Source organism: Salmo salar, chromosome ssa08, assembly GCF_905237065.1.
Source record: "Salmo salar chromosome ssa08, Ssal_v3.1, whole genome shotgun sequence".
Taxonomy (NCBI): Eukaryota; Metazoa; Chordata; class Actinopteri; order Salmoniformes; family Salmonidae; genus Salmo; species Salmo salar.
The window spans coordinates 10,131,035-10,155,880 of record NC_059449.1 but is presented as its reverse complement, the minus strand read 5'-3'; the positions used below and the strand labels follow the sequence as shown (position 1 = coordinate 10,155,880).

General features: G+C 47.1%; 1 protein-coding gene across 2 annotated transcripts in view; it reads left to right on the top strand.

The window, feature by feature from the left end:
• The window catches only part of LOC106610066 (protein WWC2), a 44,543-nt gene extending 21,671 nt beyond the window's left edge, over window positions 1–22,872 (top strand). Inside the window, exons 4-24 of one of the 2 annotated variants that reach the window (XM_014209198.2) lie at window positions 52–139; window positions 244–320; window positions 1,135–1,214; window positions 3,586–3,715; window positions 3,961–4,089; window positions 4,972–5,045; window positions 6,406–6,648; window positions 7,802–7,891; window positions 8,258–8,937; window positions 9,745–9,856; window positions 11,352–11,435; window positions 11,539–11,625; window positions 15,937–16,135; window positions 16,749–16,910; window positions 17,573–17,688; window positions 18,233–18,467; window positions 18,660–18,827; window positions 18,983–19,075; window positions 19,652–19,903; window positions 20,480–20,607; window positions 21,072–22,872. In XM_014209198.2, the coding sequence (XP_014064673.2) occupies window positions 52–139; window positions 244–320; window positions 1,135–1,214; window positions 3,586–3,715; window positions 3,961–4,089; window positions 4,972–5,045; window positions 6,406–6,648; window positions 7,802–7,891; window positions 8,258–8,937; window positions 9,745–9,856; window positions 11,352–11,435; window positions 11,539–11,625; window positions 15,937–16,135; window positions 16,749–16,910; window positions 17,573–17,688; window positions 18,233–18,467; window positions 18,660–18,827; window positions 18,983–19,075; window positions 19,652–19,903; window positions 20,480–20,607; window positions 21,072–21,138 (3,294 nt within the window). In that variant the 3' untranslated portion in view covers window positions 21,139–22,872. Of the gene's footprint in view, window positions 1–51; window positions 140–243; window positions 321–1,134; window positions 1,215–3,585; window positions 3,716–3,960; window positions 4,090–4,971; window positions 5,046–6,405; window positions 6,649–7,801; window positions 7,892–8,257; window positions 8,938–9,744; window positions 9,857–11,348; window positions 11,436–11,538; window positions 11,626–15,936; window positions 16,136–16,748; window positions 16,911–17,572; window positions 17,689–18,232; window positions 18,468–18,659; window positions 18,828–18,982; window positions 19,076–19,651; window positions 19,904–20,479; window positions 20,608–21,071 lie in introns of both variants that reach the window. The other variant, XM_014209197.2, reaches the window with a different exon arrangement.
• Window positions 22,873–24,846: the final 1,974 nt, after the last annotated feature.

Below are 24,846 nucleotides of genomic sequence, written 5' to 3'. Positions count from 1 at the left end.
CCGCATGAACGAACGAACATTACTTATTTCCATTGTGATCTTCGTTACCAGGTCAAAGAGCAGCGGCTGGCCTTGGCCCTGGATCAGTACACACGCCTCAACGACGCATACAAGGACAAGTCCAGCTCACGCACCAGCCGTGAGTAGTGAACCTAACCCGAACCACGTTTTAAACCACTTGTCACACACAAGCGCGTTCTGTCCTTCACACACTAACTGGCCAGACGACTCTCTCACCTCCAGTGTTCTCGGGGTCATCGTCCAGCACTAAGTATGACCCTGACATCCTCAAGGCTGAGATCTCCACCACCAAAGTCAGGGTAAGGTGCATCTCTCTCTGTCTCTCTCGCTCCCTCTCTCTCTCTCTCGCTCCCTCTCACTCACACCTCTTCTCAACTTATTTATTTTGTTGTATTTTACCCCCTTTTTCTCCACAATTTTGATCTGGTCTCATCGCTGCAACTCCCCAACGGGCTCAGGAGGTGGAGGTCGAGTCATGCGTCCTCCGAAACGTGACCCGCCAAACCGCGCTTCTTAACACCCGCCCGCTTAACCCGGAAGCCTGCAGCACCAATGTGTCGGAGGAAACACCTTTCAACTGATGACCGAAGTCAGCCTGCAGGCACGCGGGCTGCCACTAGGAGTCACTAGAGCACGATGAGCCAAGTAAAGCCCCCCCCCCTCCCCTGGCCAAACCCTCCCCTGGCCAAACCCTCCCCTAACCCAGATGACGCTGGGCCATTTGTGCGCCGCACTATGGGACTCCCGATCACAGCCGGTTGTGACACAGCCTGGGATCGAATCCGGGTCTGTAGTGATGACTCTGCGCCATTCGGGAGGGCAACTAGTGTCTTCTTGACTGTCTATCTCGTTCTCACTCTTCTTTCTTTTTCTCGTTCTCTCTCGCGCTCTCTTTCTCTCTCTCTCTCTGTCTCTCGCTCTCTTTCTCTCTCAATTAAATTCAAAGGGGCTTCATTGGCATGGGAAACATATGTTTACATTGCCAAAGCAAGTGAAAAAAACAAGAAACAAAACATCTCTCTTCTCAATGAAAGCACATTCCTCTATGTCTCTGTTAATGTGTGTCTGTACTCTGGTTTTAACATTGGTCTCTGTTTCTGTCCGCTACTGTAGGTGAATAAGCTGAAGAGAGAGCTCTCCCAGATGAAACAGGAGCTCATCTACAAAGAACAAGGCTTTGAAACCTTGCAGCAGTAAGTCCCCTTTTCATATTGATCACACACCTGTCTGTCACACACCTGCCTATTAAACGCATGCACGCACACGCACACACACACACACACACACACACACACACACACACACACACCTGACACCTGTGTATTGTATGTTGCTCTGTGAATGTTGTGATTTTACAGCTTTAGTGTTACGTGTCTATTGGACTTGATAGTGCCTGAGGGCGGTCATAAAACAGTTTGATTACAGATGTAGGATCTTAATTTGATCACTTTGGTGCAGGAGCACTTTCCTGCAATGCAGGACATTTAAAACTACAAAAATTGCCATTAATTATATTCCACATAATAATTCACTATTCCTGTTGCTGCAGGATTATTTTCCTGCTGTAGCAAACTGGCTCAAATTAAGATCCGGCATGTGTAGGAACCGCTGTATAGGATTATTCGAGAGAGCCGCTACAATCTACTAATAGGAATTCACATTCGTAGAGAGAGAGAGAGAATGAGGAATGAGGAAAAGAGAGGGGGAGAGAATGACCATGAGATAGGAGGAAAAGAGAGGGGGAGAGAATGACCATGAGATAGGAGGAAAAGAGAGGGGGAGAGAATGACCATGAGATAGGAGGAAAAGAGAGGGGGAGAGAATGACTATGAGGTAAAGAGAGAGAGAGAATGACCATGAGATAGGAGGTAAAGAATGACTATGAGATAGGAGGTAAAAAGAGAGAGAGTGAGAGAGAATGACCATGAGATAGGAGGTAAAGAGAGAGAAATGACCATGAGATAGGAGGTAAAGAGAGAGAATGACCATGAGATAGGAGGTAAAGAGAGAGAATGACCATGAGAAAGGAGGTAAAGAGAGAGAATGACCATGAGATAGGAGGTAAAGAGAGAGGGAGAGAATGACCATGAGAGAGGGGGGAGAGAGAGAGAGAATGAAGGGGGAAGAGGGGTTGATAGAAGGAGAGACAGAAAGTAAGAGGTGGGAGGGAGAAGGAGAAAGTGGGATTGGGAGTAGACAGAGAGATGTAGGGAGAGAGAGAAAGAGAGAGAGGGGTTATGTTGCTCACATGGCAGGCTCTGGATTAAGTCCTGTCCAAAGCAGCCACTTTTTATTACAATAATTGAAACAATGAAGCATTGTCGTTCACCCTCCACACACACTCCATCCGCTCAGGAGGCACACACAATAAAGGAAAAGAGTGAAACGGGGGCAGGAACACACACACAAATTGCACGTTAGGAAGGTCAGAAATCACGCATGGCAGCTAAACAAAGGCTGCTTGTTATGTCATTTTGTCGTACTATGCTGTTAGACAAACACTCAATGGAGCTAGCACTACCATTCAAAAGTTTGGGGTCACTTAGAAATGTCCTTGTTTTTTGTCCATTTAAAATAACATCAAATTTATCAAAAATACAGTGTAGACATTGTTAATGATGTAAATGACTATTGTAGCTGGAAACGGCAGATTTTTTATGGAATATCTACATAGGCGTACAGAGGCCCATTATCAGCAACTATCACTCCTGTGTTCCAATGGCACGTTGTGTTAGCTAATCCAATTTTATAATTTTAAAAGGCTAATTGATCATTAGAAAACCCTTTTGCAATCATGTTAGCACAGCTGAAAACGTGTTCTGATTAAAGAAGCAATAAAACTGGTCTTCTTTAGACTAGTTGAGTATCTGGAGCATCACCAATTGTGGGTTTAATTACAGGCTCAAAATGGCCAGAAACAAAGTACTTTCTTCTGAAACTTGTCAGTCTATTCTAAGAAACTGAAGATCTCGTACAACGCTGTGTACTACTCCCTTCACAGAACAGCGCAAACTGGCTCTAACCAGAATAGAAAGAGGAGTGGGAGGACCCGGTGCACAACTGAGCAAGAGGACAAGTACATTAGAGTGTGTAGTTTGAGAAACAGACGCCTCACAAGTCCTCAACTGACAGCTTCATTAAATAGTACCTGCAAAACACCAGTCTCAACGTCAACAGTGAAGAGGCAACTCCGGGATGCTGTCCTTCTAGGCAGAGTTGCAAAGAAAAAGCCATATCTCAGACTGGCCAATAAAAAGAAAAGATTAAGATGGGCAAAAAAACACAGTCACTGGACAGAGGAATTCTGCCTAGAAGGCCAGCAAGTTATTTTAATGGACCAAAAATGTGCTTTTCTTTCAAAAACATTTCTAAGTGAACACCAACTTTTGAACGGTAGTGTATAACTTTAACACCCATATAGATATCGATGTGTTCACATTCAAATAGATCTATGCAGAATCCAGATCATTGGAGATTCTGATATTTGTGAACAAAACTTTTCTCTCTTTGGTGTTTTATTTTTTATTTAATTTCTACATGTGTGTGTGCGCTCCCTTTTTGCAGGATCGACCAAAAACTGTGTGGCGAGCAGAGTGGATACCGTCTGAAGGAGGCCAAGGCCATCGTGACGGAGCTCAAGTCTCTCCGCAGGGCCATCAGCTCTGGAGAGAAGGAGAAACAGGACCTCATGCAGGTACTGTGTGTGTGTGAAATATTTTGGTCTGTGTGTGGGTTCCTATATCTGCTTTTGAGAGCTCCTGGCAAGGTAATGTTCATTAGGCACCCAACAGAAGGAAACAGACCAACAGGAAGGGACTGGCTGAACCTATCCGATTTAGAAATGCTCATTTTCGTTTTCTGTTTTGGTACGGTGTGTCTTTCGACCCTGGACTTCCCTCTAGAGTCTAGACCCAGCCCATGTTCTCCTCTCTCCCATAGTCTCTGGCTAAGCTAAAGGAGAGGTTCCACACGGAACACAACATGGGCCATTCTGAACCAGACCTCCGGAACCCAGTGGGCTCCAGACAGACGCTAGAAGCCGGCTCCCAGACAGACGTCTCTGGAGAGGTGAGCACCACCTCTCATTCTCTCCTCTCTTTCACTCTCTCTCCCTTTCTCTCCCCCTATTCTCTCCAACTCTCTATCTTGCTCCCACTCTCACTCAACAATTTGTCACCCCCCCTCTCTCTATCTTTCTCTCCTCTCTTCTCTTGCTTTCTCTCCTCTCTCTCTCTCTCTCTCTCTCTCTCTCTCTCTCTCTCTCTCTCTCTCTCTCTCTCTCTCTCTCTCTCTCTCTCTCTCTCTCTCATGTCTCTCCTTTGTCTTAATAAAATGCCTGTGTGTTGCTGAGAGGAATGTCCCCGCCCCCTGTCTGTGGGCCTTCCCTGGTGGGACTGGATTCCTCTGCACAGACAGAACACACACACACACACACACACACACACACACACACACACACACACACACAGGATTCCTCTGGTTCCTCGGAGCAGATGATAGCTGCCAGGGGCCCGCCGGAGATGGCTGGTTAAGGTAGAGAGGAAAGCTGTATATGGGGCTACAAACACACACAAAAAAAAAACACACACACAGGATTCCTTGTCCTCGGAGCAGATGATAGCTGCCAGGGGCCCGGCCGGGCAGACTGGGCTCAGGGTTAGAGGTAGAGAGGCAAAGCTGCTTACTACACTGGGGCTTTTCTCCCTCCCTCCCTACACACACACACACACACACACACACACACACACACACACACACAGCGAGACCTTCACCGATGGAATGCTAAATGGAGGGAGGGCAGAACGAGGGAGGGCGGGAGAAGGGAAGGAGAGGTGGGGGTCTCTCTAATGATATTAAACCCAGTCACTTGAACTTGAAGCAGGTACATGTGATGTTTTTGGTTCTCTCTCTCTCTCTCTCTCTCTCGCTCGTTCTCCCTCCGTTTCTCAGGCTGGTTTGAGGAGCAGGTCATCCTTGGCTGAGAAGGTTAGACTTAGTCTCCAATATGAAGAGGCCAAAAGAAGGTAATCTCTCTCTCTCTGTTTTTTTTACTGCAGACATTCCTTATGTTAATATGCATATCACCTGACCACAGAACTGCAACAGTAAACTCAACTCAATGGAGATGGATAGAGGGCGCACCTGAAATCACTTTAACATGGGCCTTAGATCACATTAGCATGGGCCTTAGATCACATTAGCATGGGCCTTAGATCACATTAGCATGGGCCTTAGATCACATTAGCATGGGCCTTAGATCACATTAGCATGGGCCTTAGATCACATTAACATGGGCCTTAGATCACATTAGCATGGGCCTTAGATCACATTAGCATGGGCCTTAGATCACATTAACATGGGCCTTAGATCACATTAGCATGGGCCTTAGATCACTTTAGCATGGGCCTTAGATCACTTTAGCATGGGCCTTAGATCACTTTAGCATGGGCCTTAGATCACTTTAGCATGGGCCTTAGATCACTTTAGCATGGGCCTTAGATCACTTTAGCATGGGCCTTAGATCTGACTTCAGATCAGAGCAATTAAGGGTCCATGTCCGGCCATTAAATGGTTATGCATTATCAGTCACAGGCTGTGACCTGGACGGCTGTCAGTTTCACACATTAGCGATGTGATCTGTGACCACCGTGGGCAGTTTTAGGCTCAGTGAATAAAACGCAGGTAAACTCCTCCCCTTATGGACGGTAATCCCTGACATTTGGGCTGTGAAACGTTTTCTAATCCACCGGTATAGAACAGGTGTTTCTACAGCGAGCAGGCGGTGGAGTGTGTTAGCATGACAAATCCCTTGTTACCCCTCCTCCTCCTTTCGGAGAGGCTTGCTGCTGGCTTTAGACCCCTGGGAGTGTGTGTTCCAGGAGAAAGCATTTTCACTGTGTTCCCTTATGAGCGCCTGTGTGTTTATATAGGGGTTAAAATAGACTACATGGCCAAAAGTATGTGGACACATGCTCGTCGAAAAATCATGGGCATTAATATGGAGTTGGTCCCCCCTTTGCTGCTATAACAGCCTCCACTCTTCTGGGAAGGCTTTCCACTAGATGTTGGAACATTGCTGCGGGGACTTGCTTGCATTCAGCCACAAAAGCGTTAGTGAGGTCGGGCACTGATGTTGGGCGATTAGGTCTGGCTCACAGTCGGCGTTCCAATTCATCCCAAAGGTGTTCGATGGGGTTGAGGTCAGGGCTTTGTGCAGGCCAGTCAAGTTGTCTATGGAGATTGCATGGCTGTGTGCTCGATTTTCTACACCTGTCAGCAATGGGTGTGGCTGAAATAGCCAAATCCACTAATTTGAAGGCGTGTCCACATACTTTTGGTGTATATAGCATCCCTACCCTCTGTTTCTCTCCTTCCTCCCCCCAGTATGGCCAACGTGCAGGTGGAGCTGGCCAAGCTGGAGAGCGAGGCGTGGCCGGGGGCGGTGGACGTGGAGCGGGAACGTCTCCTCCTGGTCTCGGAGAAGGAGGAGCTCCTCAAGGAGCTGCAGTTCGTGTCGCCACGGCGACGCACCCCGCAGGACCTCCAACGTCTGGAGGCCCAGAGGCTGCAGCTGGAGCAGGACCTGCAGGCCGTCAGGAACACCCCCAGCCACGCCCTGGCCCAGAGGTGAGACGCACAATCCCCGGCACCTTCCCTTTAAAAACCCGGCGGTTGCCTCGCAGCTAGTCGTAGCCGTGCAGTCCCAGACGTATAGACAGAGGGAAGTCTAAAAACTCCCCTGGACGTAGGCGATACATGAGGCTGTGTGTATATAGTGTTTATGTGTGAGTTCCCCACGTGTTCCTCGTTGACGTCCAGCAGATAACAAACAAATTGATTTGCCCGCCCACGCGGTTTACGGCCTTTTGTTTACCTAATGAACGACGCAAACGTTCCGAAGGGTAAACATTGTAAGGTGCCTTTAATTACCGTTCATTAGCATAGCAATTGTTACTCACCCACACACTGAACACACACACACACTGTGTGGTAATTGTCTTGTTTTGGAGGCAGACTGTGTCGCTGCAACATCGCGTCACATTAGACGGCAGAGCGGCAGCCGTAATTGGAAACATGGCGCTTGTATGGGTTGTAATTGTAATTACATATTGTCACACACACACACACACACACACACACACACTGACTACATTTGAAGAAGCCCTATAATTGTGTCTTGAGCTAATTAGGCTCTGTAATTGCTCGATCAATGAAGACAGTAATTAAGGTTAGTGTTCCTGAAGCTTTATTAGCAGAACAGAGGAGAGGGAATTCCTACCAGAGGGAAGGGGGCATGTTGTCTATTTAGCATTTATTAGACCAAGAAGTCTCATTGAGGTCAGAAGACCACTTTCCCAAAGGAGACCGAGATATGTGTTCTGTCCCAGACATGGATATGTGTTCTGTCCCAGACATGGACATGTGTTCTGTCCCAGACATGGATATGTGTTCTGTCCCAGACATGGATATGTGTTCTGTCCCAGACATGGACATGTGTTCTGTCCCAGACATGGATATGTGTTCTGTCCCAGACATGGATATGTGTTCTGTCCCAGACATGGATATGTGTTCTGTCCCAGACATGGATATGTGTTCTGTCCCAGACATGGATATGTGTTCTGTCCCAGACATGGATATTTTCTGTCCAGACATGGATATGTGTTCTGTCCCAGACATATGTGTTCTGTCCCAGACATGGACATGTGTTCTGTCCCAGACATGGATATGTGTTCTGTCCCAGACATGGATATGTTGTACTCATAAGGATTTGTCTCTCTAGGTTGAAGGTGCAGGAGAGGAGACGAGTCCTGGTGCAGAGACTGGAGGAATCAACCAGACTGACTACACTTCTCCACTCTCAGCTCAAGAGGTGTGTGTGTGTGTGTGTGTGTGTGTGTGTGTGTGTGTCTGTGTATGCGTGCACTTCACGCTTGTATACCTATACACAAATACACTCTTGCGCTAAGGCTGTGGTTACACAGGCAGTCCAATTCTGATCTTTTTTCACTAATTTACCTTTTGACCAATCATATCAGCTCTGAAAAAGATCTGATGTGATTGGTCCAAAGACCATTTAGTGGGAAAAAAGATGAGAATTGGGCTGCCTGTCTAAACTCAGCCAACGTGTTCCTCCAATACACATACATACAGCTACAGTAAGTAAAACGTTGCTGGTTGAGGTGCTTGTTCGTGGTGCATGTGGCTGTGTGTTTAATGTGTGTTCTCTCCCTTACAGTTTGTCGGCCAGTACCCTGTCCGTCTCATCAGGCAGCAGCCTGGGTTCTCTGGCCTCCTCCCGCGGCTCCCTCAACGCATCCTCCTCCCGCGGCTCCCTCAACTCCCTCTCCTCCGGAGACCTCTACTACACCCCTGCAGAACCCCCCTCCCCCCTAGACCTGGACTACCAGTGTAAACTGGACCTGCTCCTCCAGGAGCCCCTGACCCCCTCTGGGATAACCTACAGGCGGGGAGACCCCCCAGGAACTATCACCACCATCCACGAACACGAGGTGGAGAACCCACACCCACACAACACGTCGCTTCACACACACGCCGTCGGAACCGGTACCACCGACCTGGTCCCATTAGCGCCGCTGGTTGCGGTGTCCTCGAAGCCGGCCGAGCCGTCCAAGTCGGTGACGTCGCTTTCCTCGAGGTCGTCGTTGTCTTCTCTCTCGCCGCCGGGCTCGCCGCTGGTGCTGGAGGGGGTCGGTGCGTTCCCGTCGGCGGGCCCACAGGACTTTGGGGACGGGGACGTCGGTCTGGTGGTGTCGGACTTTGGCGGTCTCAGCCTGGGATTCTACGACGGTCAGGGGATGGGGATGTTTGAGCCGGAGACGGGGGAGAGGGACAGAGGTGGGGAGGGGGGGAGGGAAGGGAGAGGGGCACTGTCTACCCTCAGAGAGAGTATTACAGGTGAGACGTTTGCTCTGTTCAATTTGTATTTTTTTTGTAAACAATGTACTCACACAATTCCAAGCATACCCCTGGCGGCCCCACCCTATCCCCAACCTTGGACAACCCATAATATATATAAAAATATATAGATTTATTTGAATCAAATTAAAATAAACAACCTGTACTAGAATATTCGCAAAGTAATTTGCTGATACAACACCGTCAAGTAAACATTTGACATCACACACCTACACCATATCCAACAGTTTAGAGATTTCTGAGGCTCTACGTTCCGTGTTTCCAGAGAGCTAGGACTGGCTTTATTCATACGGGAAATTCTTCCTTCCTTCCTTCCTTCCTCCCTTCATTGGAATTTACCACTGATTAGAAATGCCTTGCGCTGCATGGCGCAACACTGCCACCTAGCAGCTCAAAATGGAGCTGCACTGAAACAGCACCACTACATAAACTAAGAGTGTTCCCCATCTCCAGTCCTCCAGTTCCCCCGAACAGCACACATTTGTATTGTAACCCCGAACCAATATTCTGCATTCAACTCAAGGGCTTGATGATTAGTTGACAAGTTGAATCAGGTGTGCTTCTCCAGGGTTACAGCTAAAATGTGTACTGCTGGAGGTACTGCTGGAGGTACTGGAGGCTCCCATCGCATCTTTGGATGTGTCTCGTAGATATACGAAAACACTTTTTTGGATTAATGAACTTTTCTCCAGTACTTTGCAAGCAGCAGCCCCCCCCCCCCCGCGCATATCAACTCTGGTGTCTTATCTCAGTTGTACTTCATGTCTTCGTCTGTGTTGTTGTCAGACGTGGACCTCCAGAGGCCGGGGGAGGACAGGCCCACCTGTGTGTCAGCAGCCGTGTCAGACGAGTCCGTGGCCGGGGACAGTGGGGTGTACGAGGCCTCTAATGTCAAACGGTGGGTCACACTCACTTCCCGCTCTTTTCATTATTTTGATCGATCGATTGCACACTCTCTCTCGCTCTTCAGCACTCTCCATCCCTCCCTTCCCCTGCCTTTCATTTTCAACCTCTGCCCCCCTCGTTCTCAACCTCTTCCCTCTCTCCATCCCTCTCATTTATCTTGAGGTACTGCTGTTCCCAATAGTGTTGGTCCACTCGAAGGGTCACGATGGGTCTTTTAACCTCCTCTTCCTCTCCCCTTCTTCCATTTAACCCAACGCCTGCGATGTTTGGCGCAAGCTGTGATGAGAAAACCACAAGACCTCAATTAAAACACCAAACTGAAGGCTCCTCAACTCACACACCCACACACACACACACACACACACACACAATTAGCTTTGTCTCATGTGTATCACACAGTCGGAGACAGAGCTACATCTGCTCTTTAATGACTGAATGGAAGAAGCCCTGTCTGTTTGTCAAACGAAAGAGATGTTTGAGATGCAGACACGCAGAGGTCTGTTGCCCAGTTGTGTCTTCCTAATTAGTCCATGGGCTCTGTTGCCCAGTTTGGCTTTTCGTGATTAGACTGGCCTCATTGATGTCTGTTTTTCCCACTAAAACTGCTCCTATGGTCAAACTCTTTCATCTCTTGCCCCCTAAAGGGGGGGTTGATGCTGATCCCTTCAACCAGTGTGGTGTGGACTCTGTCTCTCTCAGCGAGCTTTCTCCCTCCTTCCCTCGCTCCCTTTTTCTCTTTCTTTCTTCCTCTCTGTCACTTGCTCTCTCTCTCTGCTTGCTCTCTTTTTTTCTCTCTCTCTTTCATACCCTCTTCTCCTGTCCTCCCTTGCTCTCCTCTTGATTTGATTTAAATTAGACGATGAGCCATGGACACCCTTTCTCGCTCTCACTCTGAAATGTCTCTCTCCTCTGCTCCCTCCCGTCTCTCTCCTCTGCCTCCCTCCCGTCTCTCTCCTCTGCCTCCCTCCCGTCTCTCTCCTCTGCCCCCCTCCCGTTCTCCTCTGCCCCCCTCCCGTCTCTCTCCTCTGCCCCCCTCCCGTCTCTCTCCTCTGCCTCCCTCCCGTCTCTCTCCTCTGCTCCCTCCTGTCTCCTCTGCTCCCTCCCGTCTCTCTCCTCTGCCTCCCTCCCGTCTCTCTCCTCTGCCTCCCTCCCGTCTCTCTCCTCTGCCCCCCTCCCGTCTCTCTCCTCTGCCCCCCTCCCGTCTCTCTCCTCTGCCCCCCTCCCGTCTCTCTCCTCTGCCCCCCTCTCGTCTCTCTCCTCTGCCCCCCTCCCGTCTCTCTCCTCTGCCCCCCTCCTGTCTCTCTCCTCTGCCCCCCTCCCGTCTCTCTCCTCTGCCCCCCTCCCGTCTCTTTCCTCTGCCCCCCTCCCGTCTCTCTCCTCTGCCTCCCTCCCGTCTCTCCTTCCTCTGCTCCACCTCTGTTCTCTGTTTTATATTCCAGACTTTCTTTTTGATTGGTAATAATGAAAAACCTGCTGTGTGTTAGTAGGTCAATGGAGTCTGATGAACCGGTGGTGTACCTGGAGGATGAGCCTGTCCTTCCTGAGTCTGCCCAGGTCCAGATAGGCCTGAAGTAAGAGTACACACACACACACACACACATTAAGGTACGCAATGTCTATTACTCCATCCTGCCCTGTTGTCGGACAAATGAAAAATAGTGTTGTTGTTTACAGATATGATGCTGCCAACTCCAGTTTTGTCATGGTGATCATGCAGCTGCAAAACCCTGCTGCCCTGTCAGTCCCCTCCACTACCAGAGTGTGAGTTTTCACCCATTCATTCACTCATTCATTCATTTATTCAATCTTTCATTCATTCCATCTTTCATTCATTCGTATATCCATGTGTACTGACTAGACTCTGTCAGTGTTGCGTTTACACAGACAGCATCGCAGCGTGTTACAGACCATGTTGACTTTGAGAGTGCCACTGTGCTCAGCCTGTCAGTGTTGAGTTGACTTGGCACCTGGAGGTGTTAGGGCTGCTCTGGGGACGTGTGTCAATGTTGAATCTAGACGGCTCAATACTGGGCTTTATTTCTTTATTTTATTGAACCTTTATTTCACTAGGTAAGTCACTTAGGAACAAGTTCTTATTTACAATGACAGCCTACCAAAAGGCCTCCTGCGGGGACGGGGGCCTGGGATTAAAAATAAAAATGAATTAAATAAAAATATAGGACAAAACACACATCACGACAACACAACATTACATAACTGGTGTGATGTCCTCTCACACACACACACACTCTCTGTCTCTCTCTCTGTCACTTTCTCTTTCTCTCTCTCTCTCTCTCTCTCTCTGTCTCTGTCTCTCTCTCAGAGAGAAGTATGAGACTGACAGAGGAGGATAGGAGGGACAGCCTCACACACACACCTCTGAAACACAAACTCTCTCTCTCACACACACCTCTGAAACACAAACTCTCTCACACACATCTCTCTGTGAAACACAAACTCTCTCTCACACACACCTCTGAAACACAAACTCTCTCTCACACACATCTCTCTGTGAAACACAAACTCTCTCTCACACACACACACACACCTCTCTCTCTCTTACACACACGCTGCGTCCAAATACTACCACTGTTGAGAGCGTCCTGACCAGGTGGGTGCAGGCGGCCCGGTACATCACTGGGACCGTGCTCCCACCCATCCAGGACATCTACTGGAAACGGTGCCTGAGGAAGGCCCGCAGCATCATCAAGGACCCCACCCACCTCGGCCACGAGCTGTTCACACCCTTACTGTCGGGCAGACCGTATCGGAGCATGAGGTCTGATACCAACAGGCTCAGAGACAGTTTCTATCTACAAGCCGTCAGACAGTATCGGAGCATGTGGTCTGATACCAACAGGCTCAGAGACAGTTTCTATCTACAAGCCGTCAGACTGCTGAACACTTGAACTGGACTGACCACCTGCTCTGATTCGTCACACCTTAGCACACATCCAATAACCAATATACACAGGCAGTTAGAAAAGCCAGGGCTAGCTTTTTGAAGCAGAAATTTGCTTCCTGCAACACAAACTCAAAAAGGTTCTGGGACACTGTAAAGTCCATGGAGAATAAGAACACCTCCTCCCAGCTGCCCACTGCACTGAGGATAGGAAACTCTGTCACCTCTGATAAATCCACTATAATTGAGAATTTCAATAACCATTTTTCTACGGCTGGCCATGCTTTCCACCTGGCTACCCCTACCCCGGTCAACAGCACTGCACCCCCCACAGCTACTCGCCCAAGCCTTCCCCATTTCTCCTTCTCCTAAATCCAGTCAGCTGATGTTCTGAAAGAGCTGCAAAATCTGGACCCCTACAAATCAGTCGGGCTAGACAATCTGGACCCTTTCTTTGTAAAATGATCTGCCGAAATTGTTGCAACCCCTATTACTAGCCTGTTCAACCTCTCTTTCGTGTCATCTGAGATTCCAAAAGATTGGAAAGCAGCTGCTGTCATCCCCCTCTTTAAAGGAGGGGACACTCTTGACCCAAATTGCTACAGACCTATATCTATCCTACCCTGCCTTTCTAAGGTCTTCGAAAGCCAAGTCAACAAACAGATTACTGACCATTTCGAATCCCACCGCACCTTCTCCGCTATGCAATCTGGTTTCAGAGCTGGTCATGGGTGCACCTCAGCAACGCTCAAGGTCCTAAACGATATCGTAACCGCCATCGATAAGAAACAATACTGTGCTGCCGTATTCATTGACCTGGCCAAGGCTTTCGACTCTGTCAATCACCACATCCTCATCGGCAGACTCAATAGACTTGGTTTCTCAAATGATTGCCTCGCCTGGTTCACCAACTACTTCTCTGATAGAGTTCAATGTGTCAAATCGGATGGCCTGTTAGTCTCTATGGGGGTGCCACAGGGTTCAATTCTTGGGCCAACTCTTTTCTCTGTATACATCAATGATGTCGCTCTTGCTGCTGGTGAGTCTCTGATCCACCTCTACGCAGACGACACCATTCTGTATACTTCTGGCCCTTCTTTGGACACTGTTAACAACCCTCCAAACGAGCTTCAATGCCATACATCTCTCCTTCCGTGGCCTCCAACTGCTCTTAAATACAAGTAAAACTAAATGCATGCTCTTCAACCGATCGCTGCCCGCACCTGTCCGCCCGTCCAGCATCACTACTCTGGACGGTTCTGACTTAGAATATGTGGACAACTACAAATACCTAGGTGTCTGGTTAGACTGTAAGCTCTCCTTCCAGACTCACATCAAACATCCAATCCAAAGTTAAATCTAGAATTGGCTTCCTATTTCGCAACAAAGCATCCTTCACTCATGCTGCCAAACATACCCTCGTAAAACTGACCATCCTACCGATCCTCGACTTCGGCGATGTCATTTACAAAATAGCCTCCAATACCCTACTCAATAAACTGGATGCAGTCTATCACAGTGCCATCCGTTTTGTCACCAAAGCCCCATATACTACCCACCACTGCGATCTGTACACTCTCGTTGGCTGGCCCTCACTTCATACTCGTCGCCAAACCCACTGGCTCCAGGTCATCTACAAGACCCTGCTAGGTAAAGTCCCCCCTTATCTCCGCTCACTGGTCACCATAGCAGCACCCACCTGTAGCACGCGCTCCAGCAGGTATATCTCTCTGGTCACCCCCAAGGCCATTCCTCCTTTGGCCGTCTCTCCTTCCAGTTCTCTGCTGCCAATGACTGGAACGAACTACAAAAATCTCTGAAACTGGAAACACTTATCTCCCTCACTAGCTTTAAGCACCAGCTGTCAGAGCAGCTCACAGATTACTGCACCTGTACATAGCCCATCTATAATTTAGCCCATACAACTACCTCTTCCCCGACTGTGTTTATTTATTTATTTTGCTCCTTTGCACTTTCTTCCACTACAAATCTACCATTCCAGTGTTTTACTTGCGATATTGTATTTACTTTGCCACCATGGCCTTTTTTGCCTTTACCTCCCTTATCTCACCTAATTTGCTCACATTGTATATAGACTTATTTTTCTACTGTATTATTGACTGTATGTTTGTTTTACTCCATGTGTAACTCTGTGTTGTTGTATGTTGTCGAACTGCTTTGCTTTATCTTGGCCAGGTCGCAATTGTAAATGAGAACTTGTTCTCAACTTGCCTACCTGGTTAAATAAAGGTGGAATTAAAAATAAAACATCCACACAGACATCCACACACACATTCATACAGACATACACACCCACACATCCATACACACATCCACACCCACACACACACTTGGCCTTACATCACACAGGTGTGTCTTGCCTACTCTCTGCAGGGGTGAGTGGGCTCTGTCATTTTATTATTTATTGAGACCCCTCGCAGCTTTCTCTCCCGCCAGCAGCCCCTTTTCCTGTTTCTTTTATGGCCGACAAAAATTAAAAAGTTAATCCATTCTCTCATGTTCCCAGGCTTGAAAAGACATTTGTGTCCAATCGAACAGCGGGGAAACGCCTTTGAATCCCTCGCACAACATTCAGCTGAAATATCTCCCCGAAAATATGATGCAACTTAGCAGGGGGTAGCTATGCATTTAAAAAAAATGTTTTATTCTTTCTTCAACCAAACTTCCTTCATCTTATTATCATTCAACTCATTTGAGTGAAAATTTGGGCTCCTTTGTAGTATTTGAAATATGCATATGCAGATGAGTCTGCTGTGTGGGGGTTCATTTGCGGGTGAGAGGAGAGGAGTCTTGCAGAGAGGTTTTTTTTCCAGGAAGTGTTTGAGTCAATGTTAGCTGGAGCAGTGAGAGAAATCCTCAAAGATGCTTGAGGCCTCTGGCCGGAAGCTACAGAACAGCAGGCAGAAAGAGAAGAGCACACATCTCAATAACACAACACACCAGAGGTAACCAGCCTTTATCCCAACACTCCCCAGGCCACGTTCACTTTTCCAACCTACTGCCTCGGTCTCCACATTAACTCTGAGTTTAGGAGTATTATGTTGTTATTGGACGACATGACCTCAACAACATTGAAATGTCATTGAAATATTATTTTTTTATATAACTCTCTTTTCTCTCTCCCTCCCGCTCCCCCCCCCCCCCAACAGATACATCCGGGTGGCGCTCCTCCCGTCTTCCAGTGACATCAGCAGTCTGTTCAGGACCCGCGTGGTGCCCGTGGCGCTGCCCGACAGCGTGACGTTCAACGAGGTGTTCAGGGCGGCCGCGCCGCACGCCGTCCTCCGGCACAAGACGCTCCGCGTCGACGCCTGCACCGTGGGTCCCGGACGCACCGAGGACTGCCTGGTACATACACAATGCACAGCACAAACACACGCTTTGAGCACCTACCAACACTCAGTTAACTAAATACATAGCTGATACTGGACCTCCACTGTAGATTTATCGCACAACAACATATAACAACGTCAACCATTACTACTGGGACAGGGTATAGAATGTTAGCGCACAATAACAACGTCAACCATTACTACTGGGGCAGGGTATAGAATGTTACCGCACAACAACATATAACAACGTCAACCATTACTACTGGGACAGGGTATAGAATGTTACCGCACAACAACATATAACAACGTCAACCATTACTACTGAGACAGGGTATAGAATGTTACCGCACAACAACATATAACAACGTCAACCATTACTACTGGGACAGGGTATAGAATGTTACCGCACAATAACATATAACAACGTCAACCATTACTACTGGGACAGGGTATAGAATGTTACCGCACAACAACATATAACAACGTCAACCATTACTACTGGGACAGGGTATAGAATGTGGCCGACGATGGGCGGACGAACTGACAGACACTTTCTCGCACACACTGTCACTTTTTGTCATTATCTTTCTCGTGTCACCCTCTCTCTCTCTTCCGCTCTCTCTCGCTAGGCTGGAGCCCATGTGAGTCTGGGAGAGCTTCCAGTGAGTGGGGATATGACCAGTGTGTGGTACAACCTGTTGACCAGTGAGAGGACCAGAGAGACAGGGGAGGCCAGCCAGGAGAGACCCGGCCCTGGGCCAGAGCAGCACCCTGCGGGGCCCGTGGACATGGTGAGTCCTCCTCCACCACTTCAGACCACTTGACTCTGCCTGCCTCAGTCTACATGTTTCTGGATATGCCCACTTCACTTTGATTGGAGATCAGTTCAAATTCACTGCTGCATGCAGGTTATATTAGCAACAATCTCCGCAGGCACCAATAGCTGTATCGACCGCAGATGGTAGCACACGAAAGTCAAATGGAAAGTTGTTGTTGTAATTTTACCCCCTTTTTTTCTCCCTAATTTCGTGATATTCAATTGGTAGTTACGATCTGGTCTCATCGCTGCAACTCCCCAATGGGCTCGGGAGAGGCGAAGGTCGAGTCATGGGTCCCCAGAAACAGGACCCGACAAACCACGCTGCTTCTCAACACACTGCTCGCTTAACACAGCCGCACCAGTGTGTTGGAGGAAACACGGTTCAACTGACGACTGAAGTCAGCTTGCAAGGCGCCCGGCCCGGCTCAAGGAGTCGCTAAAGTGCGACGAGCCAAGGAAAGCCCCCCCGGGCCAAACCCGCCCCTAACCCGCACGACGCTGGGCAAATTGTGCGCCGCCATAATGGGCTCCTGGTCACGGCCGGCTGTAACACAGCCTGGGATCACACCCCAGGCTGTAGTGGTGCCTCGTTCCAATGTGTGTGTGTGTGTGTGTGTGTGTGTGTGTTGTCAGGATGCAGTGTCGGCCCTGCTGCAGAGGACCTCCAGCGAGTTGGAGGCTGTGGAACAGGAGCTGGCCTTGGAGGAGAAGGAGAGAGCGAGCCAGCTGGGCATGGACGGACATCAATGGTACTGACCCACTGTCCCTCACAGCCTACTCTTTACTACCATTACAAACACCATTACTTTCAATACACACACACACATCACAGGTGGCGAGGCAGAGCCAACTGGGCGTGGACAGAGACCAATGGTACTGACACGTCCCTCACAGATGACCATTACAAACACCTTTTGACTTGGTGTGAGATCTGTCGACGTGACCTTGGGCAGGGCGCTTGGCCCTGGTTGATGCTGTGGGCCGCTCTGGATGGGAGATGGTTAGATGACTGAATTGAGTGGCTTCACTGCAGGTGGTAGATTGTATGTTTTGATATTCAATTAAACATTTAAAATGAAAGAAAATAAAAAAAATAAACACCTTCGGGGGACATTTTCCTCTCGCAAAACGACGGGTCACTCTTGCTTTCAAGACGTACAACATGGCTACATCAACATTTTACTCAAACATAAAAATGTTCTCGCTGTGAGCATACACACCGTAACATTTTGAATGGACAGGTTGCATTGCATGTAACAATATGGCTGACCCTGACCAATCCTCTCATGACAGGCTGAGCATGCTGGGAGAAGACGGCGCTCAACTGGTCCTCGGACTGGAGGAGGAAGAAGAGGGGGAGGAGGAGAGGAAAGATTCTGTCAAGGCAGAGACGAAGTTTGCTGGCCCTGGGCAGGTGTACAGAGGGGAAGAGCGGGAGGAGGGGTGTCGAGAAGAGCCAGCCAGAGAGGAAGAGGAGGAGAGGAGATGTAAAGAGAGACTCCCTCAGGCAAATGAAGGACCAACACTGGTAAGCCATGTGAGCTCTGACACACACACACACACACACCCGGCTGAATGGAGAAATCTGGCCTCGAGAGGTGTGTTTAATGTGGAACCCATAGCCCTTAGATCTAGACACACACACACACACTTCAAAAAGTCCACTTTTATTTAGTGGACCCACATCTCTGTAGCTGTAATATACTCTACCCTTCTCCAGGTGGATGCGGAGACGAACACAGAGATGAGTGGTGTGGCGGTGAGGCCTAAAGACAGACCCAGCCTGGGACCAGGACCACGCAGCGCTCAGAGAGGCTTCGTACGGAACAGTATGATCATGAGGTCTCAAACCTTCTCCCCTGGGGAGCGCAACCAGTACATCTGCAGGGTGAGTGGGTTGTATACATACACACACACTGAAATGTTTTCATTTTTTTAGATACACGCTCACACACCCCAATCCCAGACTAACACCAGTGGATCGTTCCTGTTCTCCACTCTTCCCTCTCTCTTCCCTCTCTCTTCCCTCTCTCCTTCTTACAGTTGAACCGGAGCGATAGCGACAGCTCCACATTATCCAAAAAGTGCCCGTTTGTCCGGAACACCTCTGAGAGACGCAGCCTCAGGGTTAAGAGGGTGAGTGTAACATTTGTTATGTCTTTATTGCATTCGGTTTCAGTTGACTTAATGGGAGTGATTTGGCCAATGAAGGGGGACATTTCATCAGGCAAAGGAGCACCAGATCGTTGCAATAAATACCATGAAAGTCATCATAATCTGAAGAGCAATGTTGAGAATGTTCTTCAACAATGTGCAATATATTCCATACAATACCTCCAATAGAAGTCCAATGTTTTACTAAATATGGCAGCCGATACTGGATAAATGGTCTAGTCCCCCTTCATAACTGGGTTGATGATCTGCTGCTACTCTGTGCTGTACTCCACTCAATACTTATTTGGGGTTTAACTACACTGCTTGTAATGACTATATGCTGTCTTCTTATAGTACGTACCACCTAGTAGGATTTTTCATTTTTTGTATTTATGAGTTAAGTTTTGTTATGTCCTCTAAATACATTGACATTCATTGTATCTTTGTCTTATTTTTTTTATTGGAAAATAATAAAAGTATTATAAAAAACAAAAAACAATGCAGTATAAGGAACCAAATATTTATGCATTTCTCTTTCATTCTCTCTCCCTCCTTCAGACCCTGTGCCAGCCGGTGGTGGTGCGGAGGCGTGGTGGAGCCGGGCAGACAAACTCCCGGACCTCCCTGGACTTGGAGCTGGCCCTCCAGGCTTCGCGAACGCGTCAGAGCCGTCTGAACGACGAGCTCCAGGCCCTGAGGGACCTGAGGGCCCACCTGGAGGCCCTGAAGGCCCGGGGAGAGACGGAGCTGCCTGGGTCCGTGCTGCACGACCACAGGTTTCACAGGCTGCTGGAGCAGGCCGAGAGACAGGCACGTGGCCGGATAGACGTGTGATAGATACAGTATGCACATGCATGCACACAGCTAATTTCCAGCTGTGATATGACTAGGCCAAGGCCACTCGACATCACAATGTTTTGGAATGGTTTGAATGGCACTCGGGATCTGATTGCTTGTGTAAGGATACCCTGTACCCCTTATGCCCCTCCAGGCACTCTACCATGCCATCAGCCACTCTCACTAATAGCAGCTAACGGCAGTTAATGCCAGGCCTCTGGCCCCAGGTTTTCTCTCAAGCTTGATTAGGCACTGAAGAGACTTAATGGCTGTATAATCTGGTGCCGTTCGCTTCCACCTGAAGTGACCCTTTTAAAATAAATAAAGCGTTACCCAGGTCGCAACTTGAATAGTAAGATTTTGTATAAAGAATGAAACCATTCATTTGCAGAGTCCACATCAGTCGGAAGACAAATGTATCCTGCATTTCAGAGCAACTGAAGTGAAATACTTTCTTGCTCTCACTTTTATGGAATTCTCTCTCGAATCTTATCAGTCTCTCTCATTCAATGAACACTTTCTCTGTCTCCCTCTTTCCCTCCGTCCCAGGCGGAGCAGTCGAAGGAGCAGCAGCGTCAGGAGCAGCGGGCTGAGAAGCTGATGAGGAGGGCCTCCAAAGACGTGTGTCGGTTAAGAGAGCAGAGCCAGATGGTCCCCCTGCAGGTCCAGTCTTTCAGGTGAGACAGACATCCCTCCGTCCAGCCCCTATGCCTTTATGGACAACTATTTGACCATAGGGTTTGAACTGTTTTGTATCTTGTCTCGCCATCTTGGGTAACTAACCCTACTGGTCATATAAGCCCTGTTTTATACCTGCCGTTAACATGCGTCCTTCGTCCTGATCTTCTCCCGATCGTGACCTGATCTCATCTGTTTACACTTCTAAGATCTGATCACAATCAGATCCCAGTACGTCTTTTAATCGTCTACACCTGTCAAAAAAATGTGAGCACAATCAGAATGTGAACATGATCATGTTAGAACCAGGTATAAACAGGCTATAGTCTCTGAACTTATGCTCCATCCTGATAAGCCTTGATGGTCAGGTTACTGTAAAAGCACTTTGTGAACAACTGCTGGTGTAAAAAGGGTTTTATAAATACATTTGCTTGATTGATAGCCATTTGTTCTCTCTTTGCAGGGAGAAGATGGCCTACTTCACACGAGCTAAGATCAATATACCATCCCTACCGGCTGATGATGTATGATTACATAGTGAAACAATGAAGTATTTTTCAAACTTTTTATAGCAGAGTATTTTAATAGTGTAGTTACTTTGAATGAAAACAATCAAATAGTTTGTACACTATAGTTTATGCATTTGTATAATAAGTTGTAATTGAATAATATCTTGTAAAGAAAAGAAAAAGAAACTAAATAATGGCTTTCTTGTATCAGGAGAAAACCCAAGATAGAGTTGTTTTGGTACTTGTATTCTGCTCGTGATTTTTCTGTACAGTTTTATAAGGTGTGTTGGAGAGTGGTGTGTGTGTGGGGGGGGGGGGAAAGAGTGTGTTTGTCGCCCTCTGGTGTCCTGTGGTGGAACTGCACCACAGGGCAGGGTGCAGGGTAGATTGAGTGAGTCTCAGTCCCAGTCCCAAATCAACCCCTACCCCCTACGCACTTATGGAGATCTAACAGGATTGGAAAGGTGTAAGTTATATGGTAATAACGACACTTAGCCTCTGCTAGTCCTGATGGAATGTTCACTGTATTTCTTCCATGTATCCAATCCTCTCTGATCTCCAGAAGTGTATAGTGGGTAGGGGCTAGGGGTTGACTTGGTATTGGGCATCAGTGTTAGCTAAGTGTGCGTATGTGTGAGAGAGAAGGCGACCTACTACAGTATATCATATATAATGTCTTCTGTCCAAAGCTGGTGCTCTGCTATTTTCTCTCTCTCATTCAGAACAAAACAAACATAAACCTTGTGAATGTAATGTAACCGCTTTTCCACTTCTATCTATCTCTGCGATACTGCACTGATACTGTTCTATGGCTTCATGCTTTTTCACACCTACATGCCGCAACGCTAATTATTACTGTGTTCGCTGGGCTCTAGTCTCAATTTTATAGTTAAATGTTTTGTCAGTTATTAGCCTGGTCCAGGATATGTTTTTGCACAAACTGATCTGGGACCAGGCTATTTTGTAATTCACTCTGCAACTTCATTTGTAAGATTGGTTTTCCTTTCCCACCTGTTTCCCAACAATTGAAGTATTTATTCAAAAGATGAACATAAAAACCTCTGTGTTAATGCCTTTTGTTACAGACTGATCTAGTCCAGAGAACCTAAGACAATGCAGGAAACATACTGGACCCAAATCATGTCATTTCCAGCCTTCCAGTGTTTTTAAGGGTCTGAAATAGCATTCTATTCTCTATGTAGTCCACTACTTTTGACCAGAGCCCTATGGGCCCTGGTCAAAAGCAGAGCCCTATAGGCCTTGGTCAAAAGCACAGAGCCCTATGGGCCCTGGTCAAAAGCACAGAGCCCTATGGGCCCTGGTCAAAAGCACAGAGCCCTATGGGCCCTGGTCAAAAGCAGAGCCCTATGGGCCTTGGTCAAAAGCACAGAGCCCTATGGGCCCTGGTCAAAAGCAGAGCCCTATGGGCCTTGGTCAAAAGCACAGAGCCCTATGGGCCCTGGTCAAAAGCAGAGCCCTATGGGCCTTGGTCAAAAGCACAGAGCCCTTTGGGCCTTGGTCAAAAGCACAGAGCCCTATGGGCCTTGGTCAAAAGCACAGAGCCCTATGGGCCCTGGTCAAAAGCAGTGGGCTATATAGAAAACAGGGCGGCTTTTCGGACTCAGACAAAGTCAAATCAAGACTTTTTTGTTTTTTTATCATAGACATGAAAGCTACAATATTCAGTATACATCAGTTTCTTTGTATAATAATGTGTTGTTGTACTCCAGTAATTCATTATATTTATTTCTCCAAGGAGTCTCCTGCTTTATTTTTCGGAATAATAGGACAACGATTGACCTTTGTGATTTCTTCTCTTTATTTTGTATCTAATGTTTTGTTTGTGTGTCTGTAAACCAGAGAACAAACAGTATTGTTTTTACTTTGCCTTTTTAACAGCTAATAGCTAAGGAACAACAAGGCTGGTATTCAAAGCGCTTCTCAGAGTAGGCGTGCTGATCTAGGATCAGTTTTAACTTTTAATTCATAGTGAATAAGAAGGGGGACCTGATTCCAGATCAGCACTCTTACTCTGAAACGCTTGAATAGGAGCCAACATCTGATTGAACTGTGAGCATAAACAGTATCTGTGGTATTGTACTTAGTTTGCATAGCTACCCCTGGACTCAAGATATATATAGCACTTCCAATCAAATGTGTTCACATCCGTTTAGTTTACCAATACAACGTTGCCTCACAATATCGACCAGGAAGATAAACATGGATTTGTATTGTGGGTAGGCGGAAAAGTGTATTTATTTTTTGTGTTTATATTATTTATGTTTTGGTTCTGTAAAGACATGCCCCCTCCGGACCTTTTTAATTAGCAACGTATGGATGGTTCAAATGTTAACTCACTGTTTCCCCGCTGATGATCAGCTAGTTTAAAGACACACACTGATATCAAATATGTTTTATACAACTGACCCACAGTGCCTTCAGAAAGTATTCACACCCCTTGACTTTTTCCACGTTTTGTTGTGTTACAGCCTGAATTTAAAATGGGTTAAATTGAGATTTTGTGTCACTGGCCTACACACGATACCCCATAATATCAAAGTGGAATTATGTTTTTCAATTTTATTTTTTACAAATTAATTAAAAATGAAAAGCTGAAATGTCTTGAGTCAATAAGTATTTGTTATGGCAAGTCTAAATAAGTTCAGGAGTATGTGCTTAATAAATCACAAGTTGCATGGACTCACTGTTTGCAATAATAGTGTTTAACATGATTTCTGAATGACCACCTCATCTCTGTACCCCACACATACAATTATCTGTAAGGTCCCTCAGTCGAGCAGTGATTTTCAAACACAGATTCAACCACAAAGACCTGGGAGGTTTTCCAATGCCTCGCAAAGAAGGACACCTATTGGTAGATGGTTACAACAACAAAAAGCAGACACTGAATATCCCTTTGAGCTTGGTGAAGTTATTAATTACACTTTGGATGGTATATCAATACACCCAGTCACTACAAAGAAACAGGCGTCTTTCCTAACTTGGTTGCCGGAGAGGAAGGAAACTGCTCAAGGATTTCACCATGAGGCCATTGGTGACTTTAAAACAGTTACAGAGTTTAATGGATGTGATAGGAGAAAACTGAGGATGGATCAACAACATTGTAGTTACTCCACAATACTAACCTAATTGACATAGTGAAAAGAAGGAAGCCTGTACAGCGGGGAGGAGGGCTCATAATAATAGCTCGAATGGAGCGGTATCAACCACATGGAAACCAAATATCTGATGTGTTTGATAGCATTCCATTGATGCCATTCCAGCCATTATTATGAGCCATCCTCCCTCCCCTCAGCAGCCTCCACTGCTGTACAGAATAAAAATATTCCAAAACATGCAGCCTGTTTCTAACAGGGCACTAAAGTATTACCTAAAACACATCTCCCAGTGTCTGGTGGAAAGCAGACTGAACCAGTTTTTCCTATATTTTGCCTGTGCTTAGCTCAATTCTGTTAAATGTTTTATCCTGAAAAACTCCCCAGTCCTTAACGATTACAAGCATACCCATAACATGATGCAGCCACCACTAGGCTCAAAAATATGGAGTGTGGTACTTAATAATGTGTTAATTGGATTTGCCCCAAACCTAACACTTTGTATTCATGACAAAATGTAATGAATATATATGTATTACATTTTGTCATGAATACAAAGTGTTACGTTTGGGGCAAATCCAATTAACACATTATTGATTACATATATATAACT